The sequence below is a fragment of the Gamsiella multidivaricata genome (assembly GCF_025024155.1).
Source record: "Gamsiella multidivaricata strain RSA 2152 chromosome Unknown BC939scaffold_158, whole genome shotgun sequence".
Classification (NCBI taxonomy): domain Eukaryota; kingdom Fungi; phylum Mortierellomycota; class Mortierellomycetes; order Mortierellales; family Mortierellaceae; genus Gamsiella; species Gamsiella multidivaricata.
This window is the reverse complement of record NW_026251866.1, coordinates 1-22,237: the sequence shown is the minus strand read 5'-3', so window position 1 is coordinate 22,237 and position 22,237 is coordinate 1. Positions and strand designations below refer to the sequence as shown.

At 50.0% G+C, this 22,237-nt stretch overlaps 4 protein-coding genes across 4 annotated transcripts; 1 reads left to right on the top strand and 3 right to left on the bottom strand.

Annotated features, from left to right (window-relative positions):
• Positions 1-12,760: 12,760 nt before the first annotated feature.
• BC939DRAFT_404593 (putative integral membrane protein conserved region-domain-containing protein) lies at positions 12,761-13,874 on the bottom strand (the record flags this gene model as incomplete). Its single annotated transcript, XM_051552803.1, has 2 exons — positions 12,761-13,435; positions 13,581-13,874. Coding segments are annotated over 2 exons (969 nt in total), but the record flags the coding sequence as incomplete, so codon positions are not given.
• Positions 13,875-15,719: 1,845 nt separating this feature from the next.
• BC939DRAFT_74962 (uncharacterized protein) lies at positions 15,720-16,469 on the bottom strand. The gene has a single exon (XM_051561880.1). The coding sequence runs from the start codon at positions 16,330-16,332 to the stop codon at positions 15,859-15,861; it is 474 nt and encodes a 157-aa protein (XP_051405971.1). The 5' UTR covers positions 16,333-16,469; the 3' UTR covers positions 15,720-15,858.
• Positions 16,470-16,606: 137 nt separating this feature from the next.
• BC939DRAFT_508829 (ubiquitin-related domain-containing protein) lies at positions 16,607-16,990 on the top strand (the record flags this gene model as incomplete). The annotated part of the gene is made up of 1 exon (XM_051561047.1): positions 16,607-16,990. One exon carries the CDS (start codon positions 16,607-16,609, stop codon positions 16,988-16,990), a length of 384 nt encoding a protein of 127 aa, XP_051405970.1.
• A 1,618-nt stretch (positions 16,991-18,608) lies between these two features.
• On the bottom strand, positions 18,609-20,226 carry BC939DRAFT_74913 (uncharacterized protein). The gene is made up of 3 exons (XM_051561879.1): positions 19,706-20,226; positions 19,242-19,520; positions 18,609-19,118 (listed from the first exon to the last, which is right to left on the bottom strand). The coding sequence occupies exons 1-3, from the start codon at positions 19,827-19,829 to the stop codon at positions 18,649-18,651; spliced, it is 873 nt and encodes a 290-aa protein (XP_051405969.1). The 5' UTR covers positions 19,830-20,226; the 3' UTR covers positions 18,609-18,648.
• Positions 20,227-22,237: the final 2,011 nt, after the last annotated feature.

The following is a 22,237-nucleotide window of genomic DNA, read 5'->3' as shown; positions in this document are numbered from 1 at the left end:
CTGAACAGTGCGCCTGCAGACTGCAACTGTTAAAAAATGCCAAAACTCATGTGGCGAGTGCCTCAATGGCATGGATGCTCCAAGATGGAAGTGCATCTCTTGCTTGTCATGATGGAAAAACGCAGTGCGAAAAAAAAAAAAAAAAGACCAAAGACAAAAGTAACGAATGAGGAAACAAAAGGTCCGATACCTTTTTCTAAAAACCTCACGATGATAACGCGCGAAAAGCAAAAAGTCAAAACGCGAAAAAAAACGTGACTGCTAAATCGTGGGCGCGAGCGTTTGCGTGCGTCCGCGTCCCCACTTCCCCCGCAAAAAGGGATTTTTGCTGCGCAAGTTAAATAAGACAAAGAAATAAGTGCTCATGGCAACTTTTTCTTCTCCATTCCTTCTCCATTCCTCTTTCTGCACTCGCATACAAATGATTATACCTTCGCTTTCTTATGACGACCTGTTCTTCTGACCAGACTCGTCATCTCAGCATCATCAGTAGCCTTGGTCGACACAGCTTCAGAAGCTTTTCGCTTCTTGCTGGCTGCCGTACTTTTGCCACTGGCGAGGTGTCTCTTCAACTCTTCCTTCTGAGTCTTCAACTTCTTACGTTGCTGTTTCGCGACTACATGAGGATTCGTCTTGTTTATGCCTTTCCAGTATTGGTGAACCAACTTGTCAGAGTCGAACTGCTCGTAGGGGATGTAAGAATCTTCATCATCCTTGAAACCCTTCCAGTGAACCTTGTAAAGTATTCTGCCGTCTTCGGTTATATGACCTAGAATCGACTCGACTTCATAGCTCTCATTAGAGGGCTGGTCAAGGTCTTGGGTTACTACGCTGAGTTGCTCTGGAGCATAATGACGAGGCAATATCTCACCCGTTGCGTCTTTCAATTCATAGGCACCATAGGTCGTCTTTCTTGTCACTTTAAACGGGCCGTCTTTTTTGGGAGTAAAGACACCTTCAGCGACAGGATCGTCCGCCATGGCAAACGCGCCTGGTTGAATTTCGCGGATGGTATGCGAGTTGTTGAACTTGTCAATTATTTTTTGCTGGTTGTCCGAGCTGAGCTCCGACAGTGCAGGGAATATCAAATGAGTCAAGTATAATAATCTTTTCTCTAATTCTTCATCGGATAGCAAGCGACTTTCGGCTGCTGTGAAATTTGATATCCCAGGGAACGCTCGACCGTAAAATAGGGAGAACGGTGTGGAATTATGGAGCGAGACAATTCTAGCATTCATCTGAAGCTGAACCATGGGTAAGTGCACATCCCAATCAGTAGGGTTGGCTTCAATGTTTTTGCGAAGAATGTCTTTCATTGACTTGATGTGTCTCTCTGCTACGCCATTACCCCGAGGGTGATATGGTGTGGATAAACGATGGTCAATCTTTAACGTCTGGGTCAATTCCCTAATGATACTGTTAACGAACTCTAGGCCATTGTCACTCTGGATAATTTTCGGAAATCCGATATCACAGAACAAGCGGAAGAGGCGTTTGCCAACTGAAGCGGCATCCTTCGTTTTCAACTCGTACAGGAAGACAAATCTGGTACAGACGTCTACGACTAGGAGAGCATACTCGTAGCCGTTCTTACTCGGCGTGAATTGCGCCAAGTCTATAGCCAAATGTTCACCAGGCAATTCTGCGTGAATGGCTTTGAGAGGGTGGTAGCCCTTTCTTGCTATGTTGTAGCGCTGACAGGACGAGCATGACTTTACCCAGAGGACACAGTCTTCTTTCAGCTTGGGCCACGTTTTGTTGTCCTGGTGGATCATGTTGATCATGGCCGTCGCCCCCAGATGACCAAAGGAATGGGTCTTCTTCAGGATCTCCTTACGCTCTGACTTTCCCGGAACTTGCCAGCCTCCAGGATCAGGAATCTGATGCATGAATGGCATGTCAGGTAATTGGATACCTTCGGCTAAGTTAATGCTTTCAGGGCTCATCTGAAGAGCAAGATCAGTAGAGTCAATCGTCTCTGTACCTGCAGATGGGCTAAACATTGCGGCATTGCGCTTTGAGCTTGCTTTAATGGCAGTCATTTTGTCTTTTTCCCATAATTCTTCAGGGAATGCTCTAGACAACGCATCAGGAATAATGTTCAAAATTCCAGGACGATGGATGATCTTGAAGTCGTAGCTAAAGATTGTCTCTTTCCAGTCCGCCATGATGTTTGACAAATTTTCCTGATCGCGCAAGAAGGTCAGAGGCTTATGGTCGGTGAACAAGGTGAAGCGTCTGCCCCACAAGTAATAGTGGAATTTTCTCAGCGCAAAAATAATGCCCAGGAGTTCCTTCTTGTAAGCAGGATATCGCCTCTCATGGTCTTGCAATGCTCGAGCCATAAAAGAGATGTAATTGATTTTGCTATCATCCTTTTCGCCTAGTGGCAGTTGATAAACCACGGTACCAATACCAACATTGGAAGCATCCGTCGCGACGTAGAAATGCAGACTAAAGTCAGGAAAAGAAAGGATTGGTGCGTTTGGAATCAAGCCTTTTATTCCTTCAAAGCAACGCATTTGAAGGTCATCCAAGTTGAATGCACCTTTCGCATTGCGCAGTGCGTCTAGAGGAGCTGCAATGGTACCATACAACGGGATGTACTCTCGAAAGTAGTTGAACATTCCCATGTATCTTTGGACCATTTTACAATTGGTAGGTGGTGCCCATGATTTAACATTAGCAACCTTATCGGGATTAATTCTTCTCCCATGTTTGTCAATAACAAAGCCTAGCAACACGATTTGTGTGCGCAAGAAACAACTTTTTTCTCGATTGATGATGAGCTTCGCTTTCGTTAACCTGTCAATGACAATCTTAACATGTTTTAGATGCTCTTCTTTGGTGAGAGAAAAAATGACAATGTCGTCTACATAGATGCATACGAAAGAGAGATCTCCAAGGATGTAAGTCATGCCTCTTTGAAAGATGCTCGTCATAGGCTTTAAACCAAAAGGCGCTCTTGCAAACATGTATTGTTTCCCATTATAGGTAAATGCTGTATACGGTTGGCTTTCTTCTGCAAGCAGTAATCGATGGTACGCTTGAGAAAGATCAACTGTGGAAAAATAACTGTGCCCAGCTGTCTTTTGAAGGATATCTGTTATGAGAGGCAATGGAAAATTGTCTGTATCAAGCAATTGCTTGTTCAGTACTCTTGGGTCTAAGCAAACTCTGTACTTTAATACCCTGCCTTCTAGATCTCTTCTGGCTGCTAGTGTCAGCGAGTTATTGTAGGGATTGCCTTTCGGCGAGGGTACTATGATCCCATTATCCCACCATTTCAGGATTTGTTGTGCGACTTCAGCACTTGCTGTCTGTGCATGGAATTGGCGTGATTTGACACAAATTTTGCAATCAGGAGGCACCTTCAGCTCTACTTTCATGATCTCTAAGTCGCAATGGCTTTTAGGATCGATAGAAGCGTTGAGGTCCAGGAGATCATGGATTCCTTTAAGGAAATGGTCTCTTTCTTTTGCAAAGTCTATAGTCTCTTCTTCTTCCGGAGGAACGTCCGGTATGATAGAAGGTTTATCATCGTCATATATCCATATGTCAGGCAAAGGAGGTGGTTTAGGCATGCGGATTCCGCCGACATAGTAACCAAAGCGAGGAAACAGATCCATACCAATATAAAAGTCATAATAAGGTATTTTTATGACACTCACTTGACAGGAGTTTGTCCTTTCATTACACGAAAGGTCTACCTTGTCGCATGTAAGCATGTTTTCAGCTTCAACGCCTGATTCGCCTAACTCAACTGGTCCTGGTAGCCTAGCTACCCGTATCCCCAATTCTTTAGTGATCGCTAAATCAATATAAGAATGTGTGGATCCACAGTCAAGTACACCAGTAAGTTCTTTACCGTCGGCAAACATTTTGACTGCAATACGATTGTCGTCCTCAAGAGGACCTCTGAATGCACATAGTCTTTTTGCTTGTTCGATAGGGTCAAACTCAGTGAAGTAGCGGGCAAAGTCAGCATTTTTAATTGAAACTATACCAATTTCATCTGCTAAGCTAGAGTCCAGACTTGAGCTACGAATAGCATCCATGTCCTTGGTCATGGCAGCCAATTTCTTGGCATTCACCGGATGTAAGGAAACTGCTGGAGCCTTTCGCATGGCTGCAATCGCTCGGACGTGCCCATGAGACGACTTGGCTTTCTTGAGTGGAGGTCTCAACTCAGGATGCATGACATAGCACTGCTCGGGAGAATGTGTACTAGAGCTGCATCTCTCCTTGCTGCAAGGTACTTTTTCTTTGTCCTTGCGAGGGTGCTTGCCCTTGTTAGCTGGCTGGTTAACAGCCTTCTTGGCCATAGCCGTAGAAGATGCTGCCTGGATGCCGACTCCTAAGGTCTTGAACCTGGACCGAAACCACTTGGCCCAGTCAGTCTTGCGACCAGGGAACAGAGTGCTATCAGCACGAACGCAGTCCAGGAACATGGCTACATTCGGCAGATCTGCCAGCTTTGGATACTTGGCAGTGACCGCCTTCTGTCCTTCGTCAGGGAAACCAGCGAACAGAGATTCCAAGACCAACTTCTCGTAAGCAGAGTCCTTGAGACCAGAGGCTTCCATCAACAATTCGACCCTGCCAGTGTGGTGTAGTGGCTCTATATCAGGTAAAAGTACTAGCTGTGAATATGTTGCTCAATAAAAGTCTCTTCTGCTTTACGAAGTCTCTACATAATAATTATCTTACGGTGTATGGATAAAGCTCCAGATGTGGGGGCACTGGTAAGAGATCTTTCAACGGTGAGGATAATAAAGACAGCAAAACTATTTACGAGAATAAGAAAGACGACAACACACTCGGGTTAGGGATCTGCAAGGTCAAAGGGACTCTGTCTTGACTCCTGTGTCCAGACGTCGGCATCGAGGGGTACTGTTCTTGATCCTCCGCTCTTGTTCGTTATGAGATCATGATCATTACCTGTCGTGGGGGCAGGCAGGTAATGTGAGCGGATTCGCAGGAACACTTGGGGGGGCACTAGAGGTGCAGCAGTTCAGACGCACGGGTCCCGTCTCTACTCTTGCTGGGCGATATGCTATGAAGGCCAGCTGTGGCAGAGTATACCGATCGAAGGGTACAGTGTGTTGGGACAGGGATGCGTGGAGCGACTTGGAGTGTCGTGCGGGGGCAAGTGTTGAGCAAAGTATAGTGAGGAAACAGACCAGGAACCATTTGGTCCTGTCGTCCTGTGATATTTATTGACCAAAGGAAATTTCTATAAATGCAAACCCTATTGACTCTTGTCTAATTGCACGTCCTTCTACTTGCACATCCTGTAACTGCACGTGCAGCACGTGCCTGGTATGATCGTATGAGTGTCCTGTACCTATTCCTCCCATCGTGTCATATCAGGTGTTGTGTCCGTCCCTTGTACCTGGATACCCCGTCTATACTCCGTGTGGGTTTACCACACCACAGCGCTACGTGCTGGCGATGTCGACGACTACGACAACCGTCCCGACGACGACGGTGTTGTCCACGACCAAGCAGGGGAAGGTGCTGTTGCTAGTGCGCCTCCGACTGCCCAGACTCGGCTCTGTCCCTCTCCTGCTCCCAGTAGTGAGTCCGAGGACGAACCGCTAGTTGACCCTCGAGCAAGACGACGTGCCGAAGCCCTGACTCGTCTCGCTGCTATGGAATCTGTGACACCTACAGTCCATGAATCTTCTGATGCTGATGTTGAGCGGCATGTTAGTGAGGAGGAGGAAGAGGAGAGGTGTATGTCGGAGGAGAAGAAGGACAAAGGAAAGCAACCTGCGAACGGCACCTCGCGCGAGGACTTTGACCCAACAGAAATATTTTTCTCACAAACAAACACACACACAGTTGCTGCCTTGTCTCTCATCACGTGGCCAACGGGGCCCGCCCAACCTCAGGCGCCCAGTACTGCGGACAATGGGGTACAAGTTGTTCCCAGCCTCGCTGCAATTGCTACCAGCAGAGATGCTGCACTCTCTCGCCTCGCAGACAGGTGTGCATTGAAAATTAAGGGCGCCCATGCTGCATACAATACCGTAAGCGCCGCCATCACCAGCGATTTACAACAAAAGGTCAACAGCGTGCACCGTGCTTCGCGCGCCAATCACAGGCGATACGAGATAGCCAGCCGTACCTCTGTCCGCAACCTTTCACCACTCTTGGATCTTAACAGCGCGCAGTATCACACCGCCCTGGCTCGCCTACGAGGACGCGCACAGGCTGCCTTAGACTCTGCTGCTCGGCGCAGAAAAGCACTTTTGCAAGACATCAACTCACAACGCGCACGTGCATCGCAAGCGATACATGCCCAGTACGGTACCCAGCAGGCACGGGAGCGCCGACGCCTGCGTAACAGCGAACGTCGACTACAGCGTCAACAACAACGAGAGTTGCGTCTACTGCCTCAACGCCAAACGTATCCATTGCTGCCTGAACACCAGCTGTCTGAGGAGGTGGGCACATTATATCCAGACAGAACCACAATTGGACCAGTCAGCTTATCACACGCTGAGGCAGTTGCTGTGTCACAGCTGCGAGAATCTCCTGTCGACAACACAGCACCGCGAGTCATCTCCTCCGATGGCTCTTTGATTAACACTGGTCAAGAAGACGTAGCCATGGCCTTTGGGGTCGTTGATCGATCGCAGCCCGTGGTCAGGTGTGTGCAGGGCCGCACAGACGGGTACGCTTCTTCAGCAAAAGCAGAACTCATGGGTCTCCTAGCTGCCATCCTATCTGCACCACCAGACCAAAACATTATTATGGAGCTCGACAACCAAGCGGTCGTGCAACAATACCAGCAGCTTGTGCGTTCCCGTGCGGGCACGCTACCTCGTAAGCGGTTCCGTAGTACGTACTCTGGACACTGGGCAGCACTACACAAGATTGTCCAGGATCGGTCTGGGTCGGTGGAGGTGAGGTGGGTCCGTGGGCACAGCACCAACACTGGCAACAATATTGCAGACACTGTGGCGACAGCCGCCGTCCGAGTCGAGTCAATGCCCTGGTCGGTTGATTTAAGCGAGCAGCAAGACATCCGCTTTTTTGCACATTGCCACGACCATCTTGTGGAACATGATCTGCGGCAGCTACTCAAGCAGCAGACGACAATCAGGCGTCATCAGGCCTGGACAACCCAACGTCGTGTCAAGAGAGCGATACCAGATCTTGCCGACGTGGAGTGGCGGTCCACCCTTGCCCATGTCCACGACAAGCGCTCTGTGCACACGTTCTTCAGCAGTGCTGCTGATACCTCCCAGAGGACACATCATATTAAGAAGCTGCATGGTATGCTGCCTACCCTGAATACCATGAAGGCTCGCCACCCGAGTCTATATCCTGACCGTGTCTGCTGCGTCTGCGATGTTCAGGACGAGGACAACCATCACCTGTGGACGTGCAGTGCTACTAGAGATGTCCACAAGGAGATCTGGCGTGAAGGGCTACAGCAGATTGATAAGTGGGGACGAGCTGCAACGACCGAATACAACAAGAACAGCAAGAAGCAGCAAGAGCGTGATAGGATCCGCGCTGGAGCCGCCGCTGCTGCACCGAAACCCATTCGATGGGTTTGTCCTAACAACGAGACCCACATCCGAGGTCTATCCTGTATCGCCGGGACCCGATCAATGCTCAAAGGCGACGAGTATTATGACCGCTCTCCGGATCTGACCTGGAGCATCAGCGATTTATGCCGTGGCATCACACCCGTCAGCCTTATCAAGGAGTGGGGCAGTCTATTTACCTCGCCATCGTCGATTGCGCGCCAGGTCATTCACAAGTTCGTCGGCTTTATTGCGGAGAAAGCTACGGAGCTGATCTGGAAACCACGCTGCAAGGTCACTATTGCTCGAGAGCGAGAATGGGGGATCACAGCCAAGATGAAACGAACTCCATACAAGGGACCGAGAGGGGACTGGAGTGATGGGTATGGATACATTAGCGACGATGACCAATGTCCGTGTGGTGCATTACTCGCTGACCATGTAAACGGGAGCTGCCCTGGCCCCCTGCTTGACCCAGACGCAGCGGATCGGACGCTGCTGGATTGCCTGCAAGGGAGGAGGCGGTTGACAACCATGGAGGGGATGGGGAAGATACCCTTCTTGTAACAAGGTGTTTTCAGCTTTTAACACACTGATGAGGTGTGGCAATTGTTGCGTAGGCCCTAGGGGCAGGCCCGGGGAATGTGACCTGTCTTTTGGCGACTGTGGATCGGTTCCGCTTTGGTGGTGAGGACAGCGATAGTAAAAAAAAAAAAAAAAAAAAAAAAAAAAAAGTTCTATAAATGCATGCGCTTCTCTAAATGCAACTAACGAGGTGTGGCAATGAAAGATAAAAAAGGACTCCTAAGACGCAGCACAACAGTAAAGTGTAGTGAAACATACACACTGATAAAAATAAACGGCGGCCTTCTGGGTTTCTGTCCATGGTCATTTATCGCTGTCGATGTCCATCCATGCCTCGTCGTTCTCGAACCCCGAATCCCGGTTTACTTTAGTGCCCTTCAGTGAGCGTCAACTCGTTGATCCTTTGCTGATATGCCCGCTCTACGCGTTCTGTATCTGTTGTTCTCTCTCTCTTTCAACTTCCATCAAAATCACCAACAACGTGGACAAACAATGACCATGGATGGATAGGGATCAGATGGCCGCTTTATTATTACTATTATCGGCTTTTTTTTTTTTTTTTTTTTTTTTTTTGGTCTTTTGTCCGTTTCTCCATCGTCTATATAATTTACAAAATTGAGAAGAACCTTTCGCCAAAGACCTAACCTCAAACACGAAGCACAGTTCAGCACAGCAAAAGAATTTTGTCCAATAAACATTAAGGTATGATGATCTTAGGTCCGACTTAAAGAAATCGCATGGATGGTCGAAGATCGTGGTCGAGTCCTAGTTTTCGTCCTCGCGCCATTCAAAGAGCCCTCCCTCGCGATCGAGGCGTCCTCTGGTGTCTGTCCCTGGTGATACATAAGATCTGGGTTGTGGTCTGGGACCTGTGTCGACGAGTGTTCCTGGTAAAGATATTCTTGCGGATGTGAAGGGTCGAACGACGGCTGCTCAAGTCCTTGCGATTGATGTTGCTGGTCTTGATGGTGATGGTAGTGGGGGAGGTGGTGGTGGTGGAGGAACGGCAGCGAGAACGATGACGAAGACGTGCTCGAAGTCCCCAAGACCGACGACTGCGACTGGGATGCTTTCGGGCTCATATAAAGAGAGGACGACGACGACGACAGATTTGAATGACGGCTGGGATCGTTCGCCATCGCTGTCAAGGAGTCCTCGGATTTCCGACGGATCAGTCGCTTAAAGATATTCCGGTGCTGGCTCTTCTTGGTTCCCGGCAAGGAGTTGGGTGGTGAAGCCTTTGATGATGGATGTAGGAATCGTCCGTCGTCCTCGACCGCTCCTTCACCATCGTCATCACGGTCAGTCACTGCTGCCTGTTCTCTGTCCCGGGAAGGCTCTTCCACCCGAGGATTGTTCACCATCGTCCCATACTCGTAGCGCGCCATGGTCTGCTCAGAGCTACCGGAGCGAAAATCTCCCTGGTCACTGCTCGTTCCGCTGTCACGGATATAGATCGGCATTGCCAGTGGGATCTCCTCGCCACTCGTGGGTACAGGCAATGGCTCCGGAAGCATACCAGTCTGTGGGGGCGGCATCGAGTTGCTCTTCACAGTCGCGACCCTGGCGCTGAGAGGCAGAGACGGGGACAGACTGACATCCAGGGACAGTGAATAGCTGCTTGCTCTCGTGCTCGATGAAGGTTCATGATCGACATCCTTCGGTGGATCATCCTCCTCGTCCTGTTCCTCCTCTTGCTCCGCAACTGATCGAACCGCCGCTGCCTCTCTGTTCAACATCGAATGCATACGGACAGGCGTGGGATATTCGCCAATGTAACCAGGACGCGCATGCAGAGACTCCTTATGATGATCGACGTCTATGGCGATAGCCTTGCCCATGATCGACTGTGTCGGAGGAGTGGTCGGACTTTCCAACAATGGGCCCAAACCAGCCTTCATCTTCCGTTCCTCTGTGGCACGAAATAATGACTCCCCATCACTATTTTGACTATGGTGGGGTCGGTTGCTGTCCATTGAAGCACGTTGCAACTCCTTGCGCTCCTCAACGCCGCCAGCTTGGGCATAAGGATCGTCCTCAGTGCCATAGGTGGTTCCTGCCCGGCCAATCGCTATAATTCCGGCCATGCCCACAAAGCCCACGGTGTTGTAGGGATCATCGCTACTCGGATGAAAGCCCTGTTGTGGGACATTTTTCTTCTTGACCTTATCTCCCAGAGACGATAAGATATGACGAAACGTGCTGGAGCGATGAGGTTGTGAGTCGTTGGGCGAATGTGACTCTGCAGACCGCATGGATAGGGCATCAGTATTGTCCCGATTCCTGCTGTTACCAGAGCCGCCTCTGTTTAAAGTCATTGTTGGACTGAACTCGGTATCATCATCGTCCCGAGTGAACTCTCTTCGAAGAGGCGAAGTTGGTGTGACTCCAAGACCATGAGTCATAAAATGGTGATGCATGGCATATGCTACAGGAGAGGCAGTTGGCGGATGGTTGATGCTATGTCTCCTGGGTCTGCCGCTTGTGGCTGTCAGTCTGTCGTTGAGAACTGGGCTCAGTGAACCAACATTGGGTGAGTAGCGATCTGATCTTACACTGACAGCGCTATAAGATTGGTGGCGCATGGACAGAAGGCGGCTGTCATCCATAGATGCTCGTTCTAAACCGAAAAAAAAAAAGAAAGGAAGAAAGAACCGAACAAAAAAGCGCGTTAGAACAGTCTGCGAGAGGCTATAGCCATGAATTCAGAACTCATCGCAACTTTGCATACCATGATAGCCCCCATCCGGAAACATTCCCTCAGCATACATAGGAGACGGTGGTTCAATGTGACCCAGGTGCGGCGATGGCTTCTGTAATACAATCAGGGGCGCTGTACTTGGATTTGCCTTGGGACGCCCAGACTGTAAACCCATAGCTGAGATGGAAGTATTCGGGTTCTTGGACGGTTGTTCATCTTCCAAAGGGCTACCGAGAACCGAGGCAGGGCGTGGCCGCGCGCCAGCGTCGTTGTTTGTGTTGGTAGTGGAACTGTCGTTGCTGGTCTGACTCGAGGTGTCGGATCCGGATACGCCCTGGTTTTGCTGCAGTGCCCCAGTAAGATCCCCTGGTGGAATAGAAAGGTCCTCTTTGGATGATGCGCTGCCTGCGCGAGGTCGATTACGCAGCTTGCGAAGCGCCGTACCCAACCTTGGGCTAAAGTTCATCAAGGGATGGTGCTGCAGAGGTGGATGTTTCGAGACGGAGGCTGATGGTCCCTGACTCGGCTGGCCATGTGAATCATCAAAAAGGCTGGCAGCGTATACGGATGCGACTGGGGAGCCTTGGCGCTGCATGGAAACATATTCGTACTCCTCCTGTACCGAGTGCGCAGAGTCGGCGCTACTGATCGGCGCACCATCAGCACTCGCAGAGCCGCCTTGTCGCTCTCCTGTATACAAGACTGAGGAGAGATTGGGTGTTGACTCGAACTTTTTGCGGTGGTGCGGTTGAAAGGAGCTCGAAAGGTGGTGTCCTGGAGATGGTGTGGGTGTGCGCCCAGCTTCGTAGTCCGCCGATCCATGATACAGAGATCCTTCCGTGTCCAGGTTCGCGCTCTCGGCCTCCTCCAGCAAGACTGAATTCGAATCCTGATCGTCCTCTCGACCAAGTCCGTTCGTAGGATTTGGCAGCATAGACCCTGAATGCGCACCTTTGGTGTGTTTCTTTCGAAAACCATTAAACATCCTGCTCAGCGAAAACTTGTCTGATCTCGACGATGGGGAATCGATGATTGAGTTACTACTGCTGCTGTGGCCATATAGCGTAGAGGACTGCCCTGTGTTGTCTGTCAGATGCGTGTTGCCGGTGTATGTGGAAGCAGTGTCTCCCGAATCCTTGGAATGTACAGACATGAGGTCAACGTCCTTCTCGGAAGCCTTTGGTTTTTCCTTCACCTTCTTCTTGTCCTTGCTGTTGATTCTGCCGCCCTCAGGCGCCGATGGTTCGTACTCGGAGATGCCATATTGGGACCAATCGTCCTCGGCGGGGCGCGTGCTCTCTGTGGCCGGGAAATGAGACGAGTCGTTTACGCTCCCTGCGGATACTCCTGTGGTATAAGACAGAGGAGAATTCGGGTCCAGGGATTCTCTGTGGCCATGCACTGGTTCCAAGGTATGACCAGGATTCCTGCGGTTTAGCAGTCTGCTACTGCTAGTGGTACTTTTGGCGCTGTCCGGACTCTGAGTCCTTGACACAGAATCCTCACCAGCCTTGGTGCTGCGACTTCCAGGCACGTTTAGAGTTCTAGCTGTATGGCTCTCCGAATAGTCTGCTGGCTGTTTTGGTCGCTGTGTACTAGACTGCAGTGGGTCATCATCTTGAGCGCTGGCAGTTCGGCTCTGGTTGTCGTACGAGTAGTTGGCCTGCAGGATTTCGTCGCCATGGGAAGGACGGGATCTGGCGCTACTAGTACTCTCGTATAGCTCCGGTATTGTCATTGTCTCAGTTCGGTGTCGCAAGTCACTGGGGAGCTCAATGGCTGATCGCGGTGTGCTGAGTACAGGTTCTACGAGGTTGATTGTCGCAGAGCGCGTTGGAGGACTATGTGCTCGGTTTGGCGATGGTACTGTGTGAGCGTGCTGTTGCTTCAGATGTTGTGGTGGGGTCGTTGCTCCGTCTCCAGGCAAGATCTCTTCGCCAAAGATACCGCCGAGGCCCTCAGAGTCTGAGAAGGGAATGTCGTCCATGTTGGGTAGCACCATTGTCTCTGCAAGCGCCTCCAGCATCTTGTTCTCGATCGCTTTGATGATTAGGTTGGACTTGATGTGCTTGTCGGACACGACCGGCTCAATCTTCATCTCTACTTGGGGCTTCTGATAGAATCCATACCATATCCTGTTGCACGGTGGCGGTTTGATCCAAGCCTGAAGGCGCCCCTCTAGCCGGACTAGGGTCATGACAAGGACCAATGAGACCTTGATGGGCTGAATCTTTTTTGTTACGGTGACAACAGCCTCGGCCTCGACCTCGGCTCTGAATCCGCCCTGATAGAGAAGATTCATATCCATGACCAAGTCGCCATTGGGTTTGAAGCTCAGGAGCTTGGGCCGGGTGATTAAAGGGACGCCGTCGCCAAGGTGTACTGATTTCATCCGCATGTCGTTCAGAAAGTTGGGTAGGCGTACGCGAGACAACTTGTCGACCATCTTTTGGAACACCATGTCTTTGACCTGGGGCGTTTTGTATATCCCTAGAAAAATCCTGCCCAGCATCGCGTTGAGCCATGCTGACTGGTACTGATGTTCATTCGAGTGAATGCTCCTGATTAGTGTGTTCATGGCAGACTTGTCAAAGAGAGTTGAGTCCTATCAATAGATTACATGATTATAAAAAAGGAAAAAAAAAACGCGAATGGCGCGGTATTGGTTCAGCCAGCGGGCCTCAATCTGCTCACACTTGCTAATTTCATGATTCGTGGGGGTTTCTATATATCCCCACAATGCAACTTACCCGCTTGGGGATCTCTCTGAGAAACGACCGTGAGTTCGGCTTGAGCTTGGAGCATCGAAGCAGCGTGAAATAAAGCTCCTCCTTGTCGACACTGCTGACCATTGACAGATAGTAATCCTTCGACGTGGGCGGACTAGCGTCGGAGCTGGAGGTGGAATGTCTTCCATGATGAGGGCTGGGCTGGTGCTTGAGCCATATGGGGTTCCGTTTTGAGAAGATGTGGCTATCCTTTTGTTCTCCCGGGACTGAGATCTGGTAGTTGGGCAGAGTGATGACGCCCAAACAATCGCGCATGTGCTCGTTCTCGTAAATGAACATGGATGCGCCTTTGATTACGCCGTACTTTGAGTCCTTGAAGCGCGCCTGCAGACAGGCTGGCAGCGAAAGGTGCGGATTCTGAGTGTCGAGATAGGTGAACCGAGGATCCTGCATGGCTGCGGCCGCTCCCATTGATCCAGCAACTCCTCTGCCTTGCACACCCTCGTCTAGTGTGAGACCCATGCGACCACTCAATTGTCCGTTCCTGTTCGAGTTCTTTTTTTCTTTCTTGAGCGAGGGCTCGATGATGCGGTGGTCGACCTCGGGTATCCGTTTGACGGAAATCCAGCCTGCGAATTGATACTGAGGGTCCAGGTGTTCGGGTATCGAACCCGTTCCGGATAATCCATTGCCGTTTTGTTGCCGAGACGCGAGATAGGAGGCATAGAGAGCCGAGGGCATGTCGTCGAAATCGAGTTCCTGTTCCTGTTCTTTGCGCTTTTCCTCTTTGAGCTGCTCTTCTTTCTTTGCGGAGTAAGACTCTGCGTAGGTGAAAAAACAATACAGACCTGCTAGGATACTAAGCGGCAAGAAGAGCAGCCCACACAGGAAGCCGAATAGAAACCCCATTGCGGAATAAGACGAGATCTATGATGGAAGATGGTATCGCGTATAGTTGCAGTGCTGTGGAATTGTGCAGAGACGTGGGAGGAGAAAGAGGAGTGGGACAGAAGGGTGATGGCGCAACAGCCAAAAAAAAAAAAAGAGGGAGAAAGAGAGAGATAACGAGGTTAGTTGCTGCTTCGGACATGACAATTGCGACGGATGGATTGAAGTGGAGCGAAATGGTCAGGAAACAGAAAAAGAGGGGTAAGATGACGAGAGAGTGAGAGTGGGCAGGTGGACAGATCTGTGACAAAAACAAAGGGAAAAAAAGGGCGGCATGTCATTCAGGTACAAGGGCACGATATGAGCAAGGAGCTGATTGCTGTGGGGCAGGGCAGCGGATGCTGTTGGGCCGCCATCTCTTCTTCTGCGCAATGGGTGTAGCCCAGCTCACAATGGGGCTTCTACAGCACGACAGTGAAGCAGGAGAGTGTCCTGCAGAGCGGAGTGTCGAGGGATCGGCACGCAATATGGAGCTCTCTTTTCTGTATGCAGGTGAGATTTGTTCTTTTTTGAAGCAATATATGCGACCGTTGAGTAACATTAAAAGAGCACGGGGGGAGAGGCCACCCTTGGGGCAGGGGCACGCGGGCGGGGGTGCTTGCAAGAAGAGTAAAGGGGCAGAGCAGATCATCCTGCACTGACACCTGCAATTGGGCAGGGCAAAGGTTGGGCAGCGCAGTGCAGCGCAACGCGGTTATTGGGTGGGGGGCTATGATTCACTTTGTCATTGGGCGCAATTTGCGTGGGCGGGAGTGAGTGAGACAGAAGGAATCCGTTTATGAGCAGTCGAGCAGTCGAGCAGTCGAGCAGTCGATCGTGTGGCAGTGGGAAAGGCAAGAGACAGGGAGGATGCGGCTTTTCCTTCTTTTTTTGACATACCCTGGAAGGAGAATGGAGAGGAGGATAAAGCAACCAGTAGCGGGCAATTGGGCAATTGGGCAGTGCCTTCTGTCTTGTTTCCGTTTTTGTGGAGGAGAGAACGAGAGGAGGATGGTGTTCTTTCGGCAGGTTATGTCGATTGTGGGTGTCGCAGGGGAGGGAAGGAGTCGTGTCGATCGATCAAAGATCCATTGAAGGAAGGGGGGAGAGAGGGGGGAAAGAGGGCGCGAGAGAGGAGAGGAAGAGCGCGGAAGAGTAGAGGGTGTGAAAAGAGATCCGCGTGGGTGGTGCTACTGCTGCAGATGAGGTGTCCTAGTCGTTGCTGAGAGAAGAAGATGGAGAAAGGAGGGAGGGAAAGTATGGGGGGAATGCGATGAAGGAACGGAGGAGGCAGAGGGAGAAAGGGAGAGGAGGGCGATGGAGTGGAGGTGGGGATGACCGAATGAATGGCGAATGCTGTGGGCTATAATGATTATTTATCTGGATGGCATGGGGATATGTCCGTCCATATTGGCATGAGAGAAGAGAAGCCAAAGACGCACGAGCAACAGAGTGTTTGCACGCTCTCTCTCTCTCTCTCTCTCTCGCCACTGTTTTCGTCTCCCTCTCCCTCTCGCGGGCGACAAAAGGGTGAGACAAAGACAGGGCCAATGGTCCTCTTACACACACATACACATACACAAACACACACACACTCTCTCTCTCTCTCTCTTTCTCTCTTCTCCCTTCTCTGACCCACCACTACTCCCATCAACGAAACACCATCCATATACCCTCTTTTCCGCTTCTTCTTCTTCTTCTTCATCTTCATCTCCTTAACCTCACCACCTCGTGTCCTCATACACCCCATACATACATCCTGACTGACCTGTGCGCCCATTCCAAACTGTGACCTCTTGGTCTGTGACCCTCTCAGTCTCTCTTTTTTCACCATCTCACTTCCCATTATCCCACTCCATCCCACCCCATCTCACTCCATCCCACACTGACTCATCCTCATCCAACATTAATCTTCCCATCTCGCCCCTCTGATCCCTTCTCTCACTCTCTTTCTCTCTTTCTCTCTTTCTCTCTTTCTCTCTTTCTCTCTTTCTCTCGCTGGCAACCAGCATCAGCATCTTCATCTTTGTCCTCATCATCCTCATTATCAAACCCCGCCAAACAAGAAACAGACTCTTGCCCGTCGCGTACCATCAACCATATACCAGCCAAGTAGAACCATGGCCGACACTCCCTCATCCACACCTGCAACAGCTGCTGCAGCAACCGTCGATGCCGACAAGGTCGCGCTGACTCTACTCCTCGTCTCTGGTTCACGCACAACGTTCACCTTCCAGCCCACAGACACCATTGAGGTCGTCAAGAGCAAAGTCTTTGAGAGCTGGCCCAAGGAGTGGCAGGAGGAGAAGCCTGCGTCACCCCAGAGTCTAAAGATCCTCTACTTGGGCAAGTTCCTCGCCGACAGCTCCACACTCGAATCCAACAAAATCCAGTCCGGCGCAACGACAATAGTCCACCTGACGATCAAAGCACCGGAGCAGGAGCTGCCTGGACACTCTAAATCGGACTCGGCAGCCAAGTGCAAGTTCTGTCTCATTCTCTGAAGGCGGCTCTCTCTTTCTTTCTTTCTCTCTCTCTCTCTATCTCGCTCTCGCTCTCCCCCACCCCTCGATTTTCTGCGACAGCAATCCCTGCCTCTTTGCACTTCAGGCATCGTTGCTCAACGCCCCTTCACTTTGTATTTCTTCGACTGCATCTCGTTCTCGTTTCTCCTTGATCTTCTCTCACATCACTCAATTGATACTACTCCATCGCGAACATCAGGATTCCCACTTTCCGGTTCTCTGCAGGACTGATTGAGATGCGCGTCTTTTTCTCTTATTTTTGATTCCTTGTGTGTGTGTCCCAAGGAACGAAACTCTGTTCTTCCATTCCCCCCCTCCCCTCCCTTCCCCCTTTTTCCTTGCCTGACCATCCTATCCGCTGCCGCGCCCTCACTAGACAGTTACCTCTGCTCAACCTGTCTTCTAGTCAGCCATAGGCTGTGTATGTGGGTGTGTGTGTGGTGTGTGGATGTGTGTGTGTGTGTGTGTTTTTTACTCTCTTGCTACATACTACCTATCAAACAAGCGTCCTTTGTAACTTTGCTGCTGGCTTGCTGCCAACAATTATCAAAATCTAATAAAATGGAGGAAATCCTGCCTATCGTCTCTCTACGGCCTGAACGTGCTTTTATGTTTGAATGTGCAATAATAATGTGTGTTTTGTTCATGATAACCCCCTTTGTCCCCTCGACGTCCAGCTGATAGGGTCAGGATTCAAATAAATAAATAGTTATATATATACACATGGACATGCATCGCAATGCAACGGACACCCCTCTGGTTGCGGGGGGAACAGGAGTAAGGGACAGGAACGGACCAAAAAAAAAACAAGAGGCAATAATAGTAGAAGGACGAGGATAAGGGAACCTCTTATAAGGGGATCAAAGAAGCAGCCATCACGCGTCCACTGAACGGCCGCATGCATACATACCTCCCATGGGTGCTAACAGGTCACCACCCTATCCTTTTGAGGAATCTTACAGTGCGGCCCAGGATATGGATTCTTTTCTGGCCTCAAGATCCATTCCATTCGGATCACCCGACCTGTCCTATAGACAATCGACAATCGATCCTTGCAAGTCGAGAGTGCCAGTATCCTGTGCCGGAGCTAACCGAATTAATGGATGGGGCGCATATAACCTGTGAATCGATTCTAAAACCATCGAAGCACATCGTTGTGGGTGCATTTTTATTCCTGCTCTTCTTGTACTGCGTTGATCATGATGATGCGCCTGTATCCTTGGGGTATCCTGCTCCACATGACAACTCGATGACCATCGGCAATTGCACGAGACTTTCTTTTTTTTTCACAGCTTGAAGTTCTTGCAGTGCCATTCAAGCGAAGTGTCTATGCCTCAAGTTCTCATCAGTCCTTTTTTTTTTTTTTTTTTTTACGAAAAGGGCTATGCCGAGAAGGGAGTGGGTGTTCCAAGAATAAGAGCAACTGAAGGAAAAAAATGATTATTCTAGTAGTTTATTGAGTTTCACTATGTACAAGGGAGGCTACGAAGCGACCCAAACTGAGCCAGCAGCATGTATAAAGAAGATGAAGGGAAAAAAAAGTGGAAAGGACTATTAAGACTGGTCTAGCTGCGCGCTTGTTTCTGTGCTGCATGCATGTATACGTCCCCCTCGCATGCATGTATTACTTTTTTTTTTCACGCGAAGGCGCCAAAGGTCGAGTGCAGCAGGTGGAGAGCAGATCCGCGGTCGGATCGGACTCCCTTTCGGGAGGCATAGACGGTCGTTCTATCGATCTGTGTCAGCGTCCCTGAGGTGATCTTCATCGGAGTTTGACCCAACGTGGCCATGGTCTTTGTAGCGAACAAAACAAGACTTGGTGCGACCGTCGACAGGCCCGACCCGGACATCGTGGACGAACAAGGTGTGTAGCATGTCTCGGAGCCGTCACCATATTCGGGCCACACCCGATCGGAGGTATCTTCGCCGCCTCCTCCTCTTACTTGTCGCTGTAACCGTTCTTGACTACATTCGATTTGATCAAGATCTGGGTATTGCCTTTGAGCAGCCGCCGCCGCCTGTGCTTGATGGACCTCTTCGAGCAGCTTTATCCGCTGCTGATATTCGAATACTTCGTCCCACAACTCATCGATGCTTTTCCTAGGCCCTGTGCATGATAGCCAAAGGGTAGGCATTAGTTTTTAGTGCCATCCCAAAATGAACGGACCTCATCCTCATCCTCGTGGGGTACCGCAACAACAAACAAAACGAGGGAAAAAAATAACATTACCACGATCGACAATCTCCCATGCTTCGCCTCGAGGGGAGGAGACACTCGTCCCATAGGCCGACAGGGCGTAATCATCGCTGAGGGATCCGTCGCCAGAGTAATTCCTTGGATGCAGCCAGTTAAATCGCTTCAATCTAGCACTGCTGATGCCAGAGTCATGGAAGGACTGTAGGTACTCTGGGAGGACATCCTTGTCTACTGTGTCTAATACATGCGTGGTCGCGTGCAGTGATGAGAGATGGAAGAAGTGTTTTGGGCGGAAAGATGTCAATAAATAGACTGATCAGGTCCAAAGACATGGCCGTTGGGATGGAACGTTTGTGTTGAACAGTTGAGAGAAAGAGGAGAGAGGGAAAGTGTGAGAAGGGGAGGGGTAGTAGATGTGTGGTTGTGGTGGTGGTGGTGATTGTCGTTTTTGTTACTGCTGCTTGTTGCTTGTGATTGCCGCTCGTTTTCCTCATTACCTTGGTCTGGCAAGATCCCATCTATGTCTGGCTCGTGGTGAAATGAGGTGATATTTGGAATGCTGATAGGTTTGACAAGGTCAAAATATGACCCTGTACTGTCGATGGGATTTGAGGTGTCCATTGGATTGAATAGGCGAATAGGCGGAAATGTCGAAGACGGGAGTATCAGTGATACAAGGGCACAGCAAAAGACAGCGGGAGTGGGCAAGGGATGCAAAGGAGCGAACGTGTACGGGGTGCAGGAGAAAGGGGAGAGAGGGGGAGAAGTAAAGACGATCTTCGGAGCAACTGCCTTTCAAATCGTTGAGGAGAAGAAGAAAAGAGGGTGAGAAAACGGGCGGATAAGAGTGCGCACCTGCTGATGCTTTTATACCGACGAGAATCGTAGTGGGGGAGAAAGGGACAGGGCACAGTTAGTATGACACTAGTAGTCTAGCAGTGTAGCGTGCGATAGGAGTGTCCTACACCCAGCTTTGGATATTGATTGCATAAATGCATTACACGACTTGTCCTTTTCTAGCCGGTCCCTGTGCAAGAGCAGCAGAAGTGGGCAATTGAGCAGGTTGCTTATCAGCATCCTAAAGTACCCATCCACGCATGCAGTCCATTACGCCGTTTGACATTAAGGTCGGCCACCCGTTATCCTCGTCCTTTTACATCATCTTGTTCGCCTTACATTAGCCTACTGAGAGAGGAGTGCGACATAGTCAAGTGCCCATAGATTAAGTAGGAACGGTGGCCAAATCGCGTCTGCATCATGGACAGGGACAAAACAAACAAACTTCACCGCGTATTTCTTTCTCCTCTTCAATTGCCCTCCTGTTGTTGACGTTATCTCGCATTATCGTTTCCGTCAGCCGGCCACGCTGACAATAATTTTTAGTTTTTCCCGTTCATTATTGTCCCTTTCTTGCACATGTTATTTGCGCGGTCTTGCACCAGCAACGTAGGAACCCTGGCTGTGTCCCAGCAATGTGTATGTAATCTTACGGATGCAGTCTCACGTAATAGGGTTCGGAGCAGAGGATATCCATGCAGCTTTGTGTGTCGCAAGAGACAAACTGTTGTTAGCGCGAACTGGGATCGCAAACCACAGAGTTGTGAGATTCTACACAGCTGTTGAAAAATGATAATTAGTTTCCGTTAACCAGCATGCCTTTCCCTGGGGTCGCGTCAGGAATAGGAAAAAAAAAAAAAAAAAAAAAAAAAGACAATGGTGGATGTGGTTTGCTCTAAATCGGTACACATCCGTGTTCGGACAGGGTCAGCCTAGTAACACAGGAGACGGAGGTTGATGATGACACTGTCGCGCTGTGTGTATACACGTATGACGGAACCCTTTTGTCGCGGATACACAAAAAAGAAAAAAATAGAAAGAGGGGGGTTAGCGTGGTTTTTAACCTCAGCCTATCAGAAGACGTCCATCCTCTCGGTACTCCTTTCTTGCCACCCCTCTTTTTTTTTTTTTTTTTTGGTGCCCCGGCGCCTAATTGGTGGTGCTTGCGAGTTCCCAGAAGATGCGGCGATCCTCGATCCCATGTGTCGCACTATAGACCATAGCATACCTCCTTTCTCCTTGTCTCCTTGGAGATTAAAAAAATATGATATCATCATCGATGATCTAGAATGCTAAGAACCCAGGGGGTGGGGATACTGGGTATCCACATTCCGGTCGGTTGACCAAGTGCGATCATCGACAGGAGAGTTCCGGTTTCACACTGGTCGTACATGTTCTCCGGATCAGACCATACTTTTCAGTCATGGTTACACACTATAAAGGCGACTGTGGCACAATACTTACACATGTAGTGATCAAAGGTACCTGGACCAGAGCGACATCATGACTAGGAAACTAGGGAACTATACCTGTCACCTAGGGTCATGAGAACTCTGAAAAGAGGGGTTTTTTTTTGTCTCTATCGTGAGAAAACCAACTGAGAATGGTCTGGGACCTTAATCCGAGCCCTGAAAGGTACAAAGATCAGCAGCACTGTTGGTGGAGAAGCGTAACATCTTGCACGTCTCGCTTCGTTTTTTTTTTTGTCATGTTGAAGCCACTGGGATGAAGAGAAGTAGTCTATGGTCGGTCCGCGTCTGTCTACAGTCCTCTCACGCAATAAAGACTCGGAGTCGCGTGTGAGTCATCACTGCCATCGCTATGGATCTTTATGGATAATACCGAACCGTCATGCCAATGAGTCTGCTGTACATTGTACATATACAACCACTTTAATTACTGTAGGGGCTACTCCTGAAGCTGTTATGAGAAGAAGCCACAGAGGGCTCAGATGGCTTGTGCTAGGAACTTGAAAGCATACTGTCATGAGGGGTGAGGAGGGTGGGAACTTGACTTGGACCAATCTATGACAAAGGATCGGGTCAGTTCAAAATTACCCTCCCCTGACCAGCCGATGTGGGTGGGGAAGACCCCTGGAGTAGAAGAACAGGGCACGCGCATTAGTCTTGTGCAACCGCCGCATTTAGCTTGGTCAGTTACCCGTTAAACTCGCGCTATCTGGCCGACTTGAC

Coding starts and splice junctions, on each gene's coding strand:
- BC939DRAFT_74962 (XM_051561880.1), bottom strand. CDS start 16,332: ATGGGAAGTGAGATGGTGAAAAAAGAGAGACTGAGAGGGTCACAGACC.
- BC939DRAFT_74913 (XM_051561879.1), bottom strand. CDS start 19,829: ATGGACACCTCAAATCCCATCGACAGTACAGGGTCATATTTTGACCTT. Junction 19,521..19,705: donor TGGGATCTTGCCAGACCAAG/GTAATGAGGAAA, acceptor GGACCTGATCAG/TCTATTTATTGACATCTTTC. Junction 19,119..19,241: donor ATGGGAGATTGTCGATCGTG/GTAATGTTATTT, acceptor TATCATGCACAG/GGCCTAGGAAAAGCATCGAT.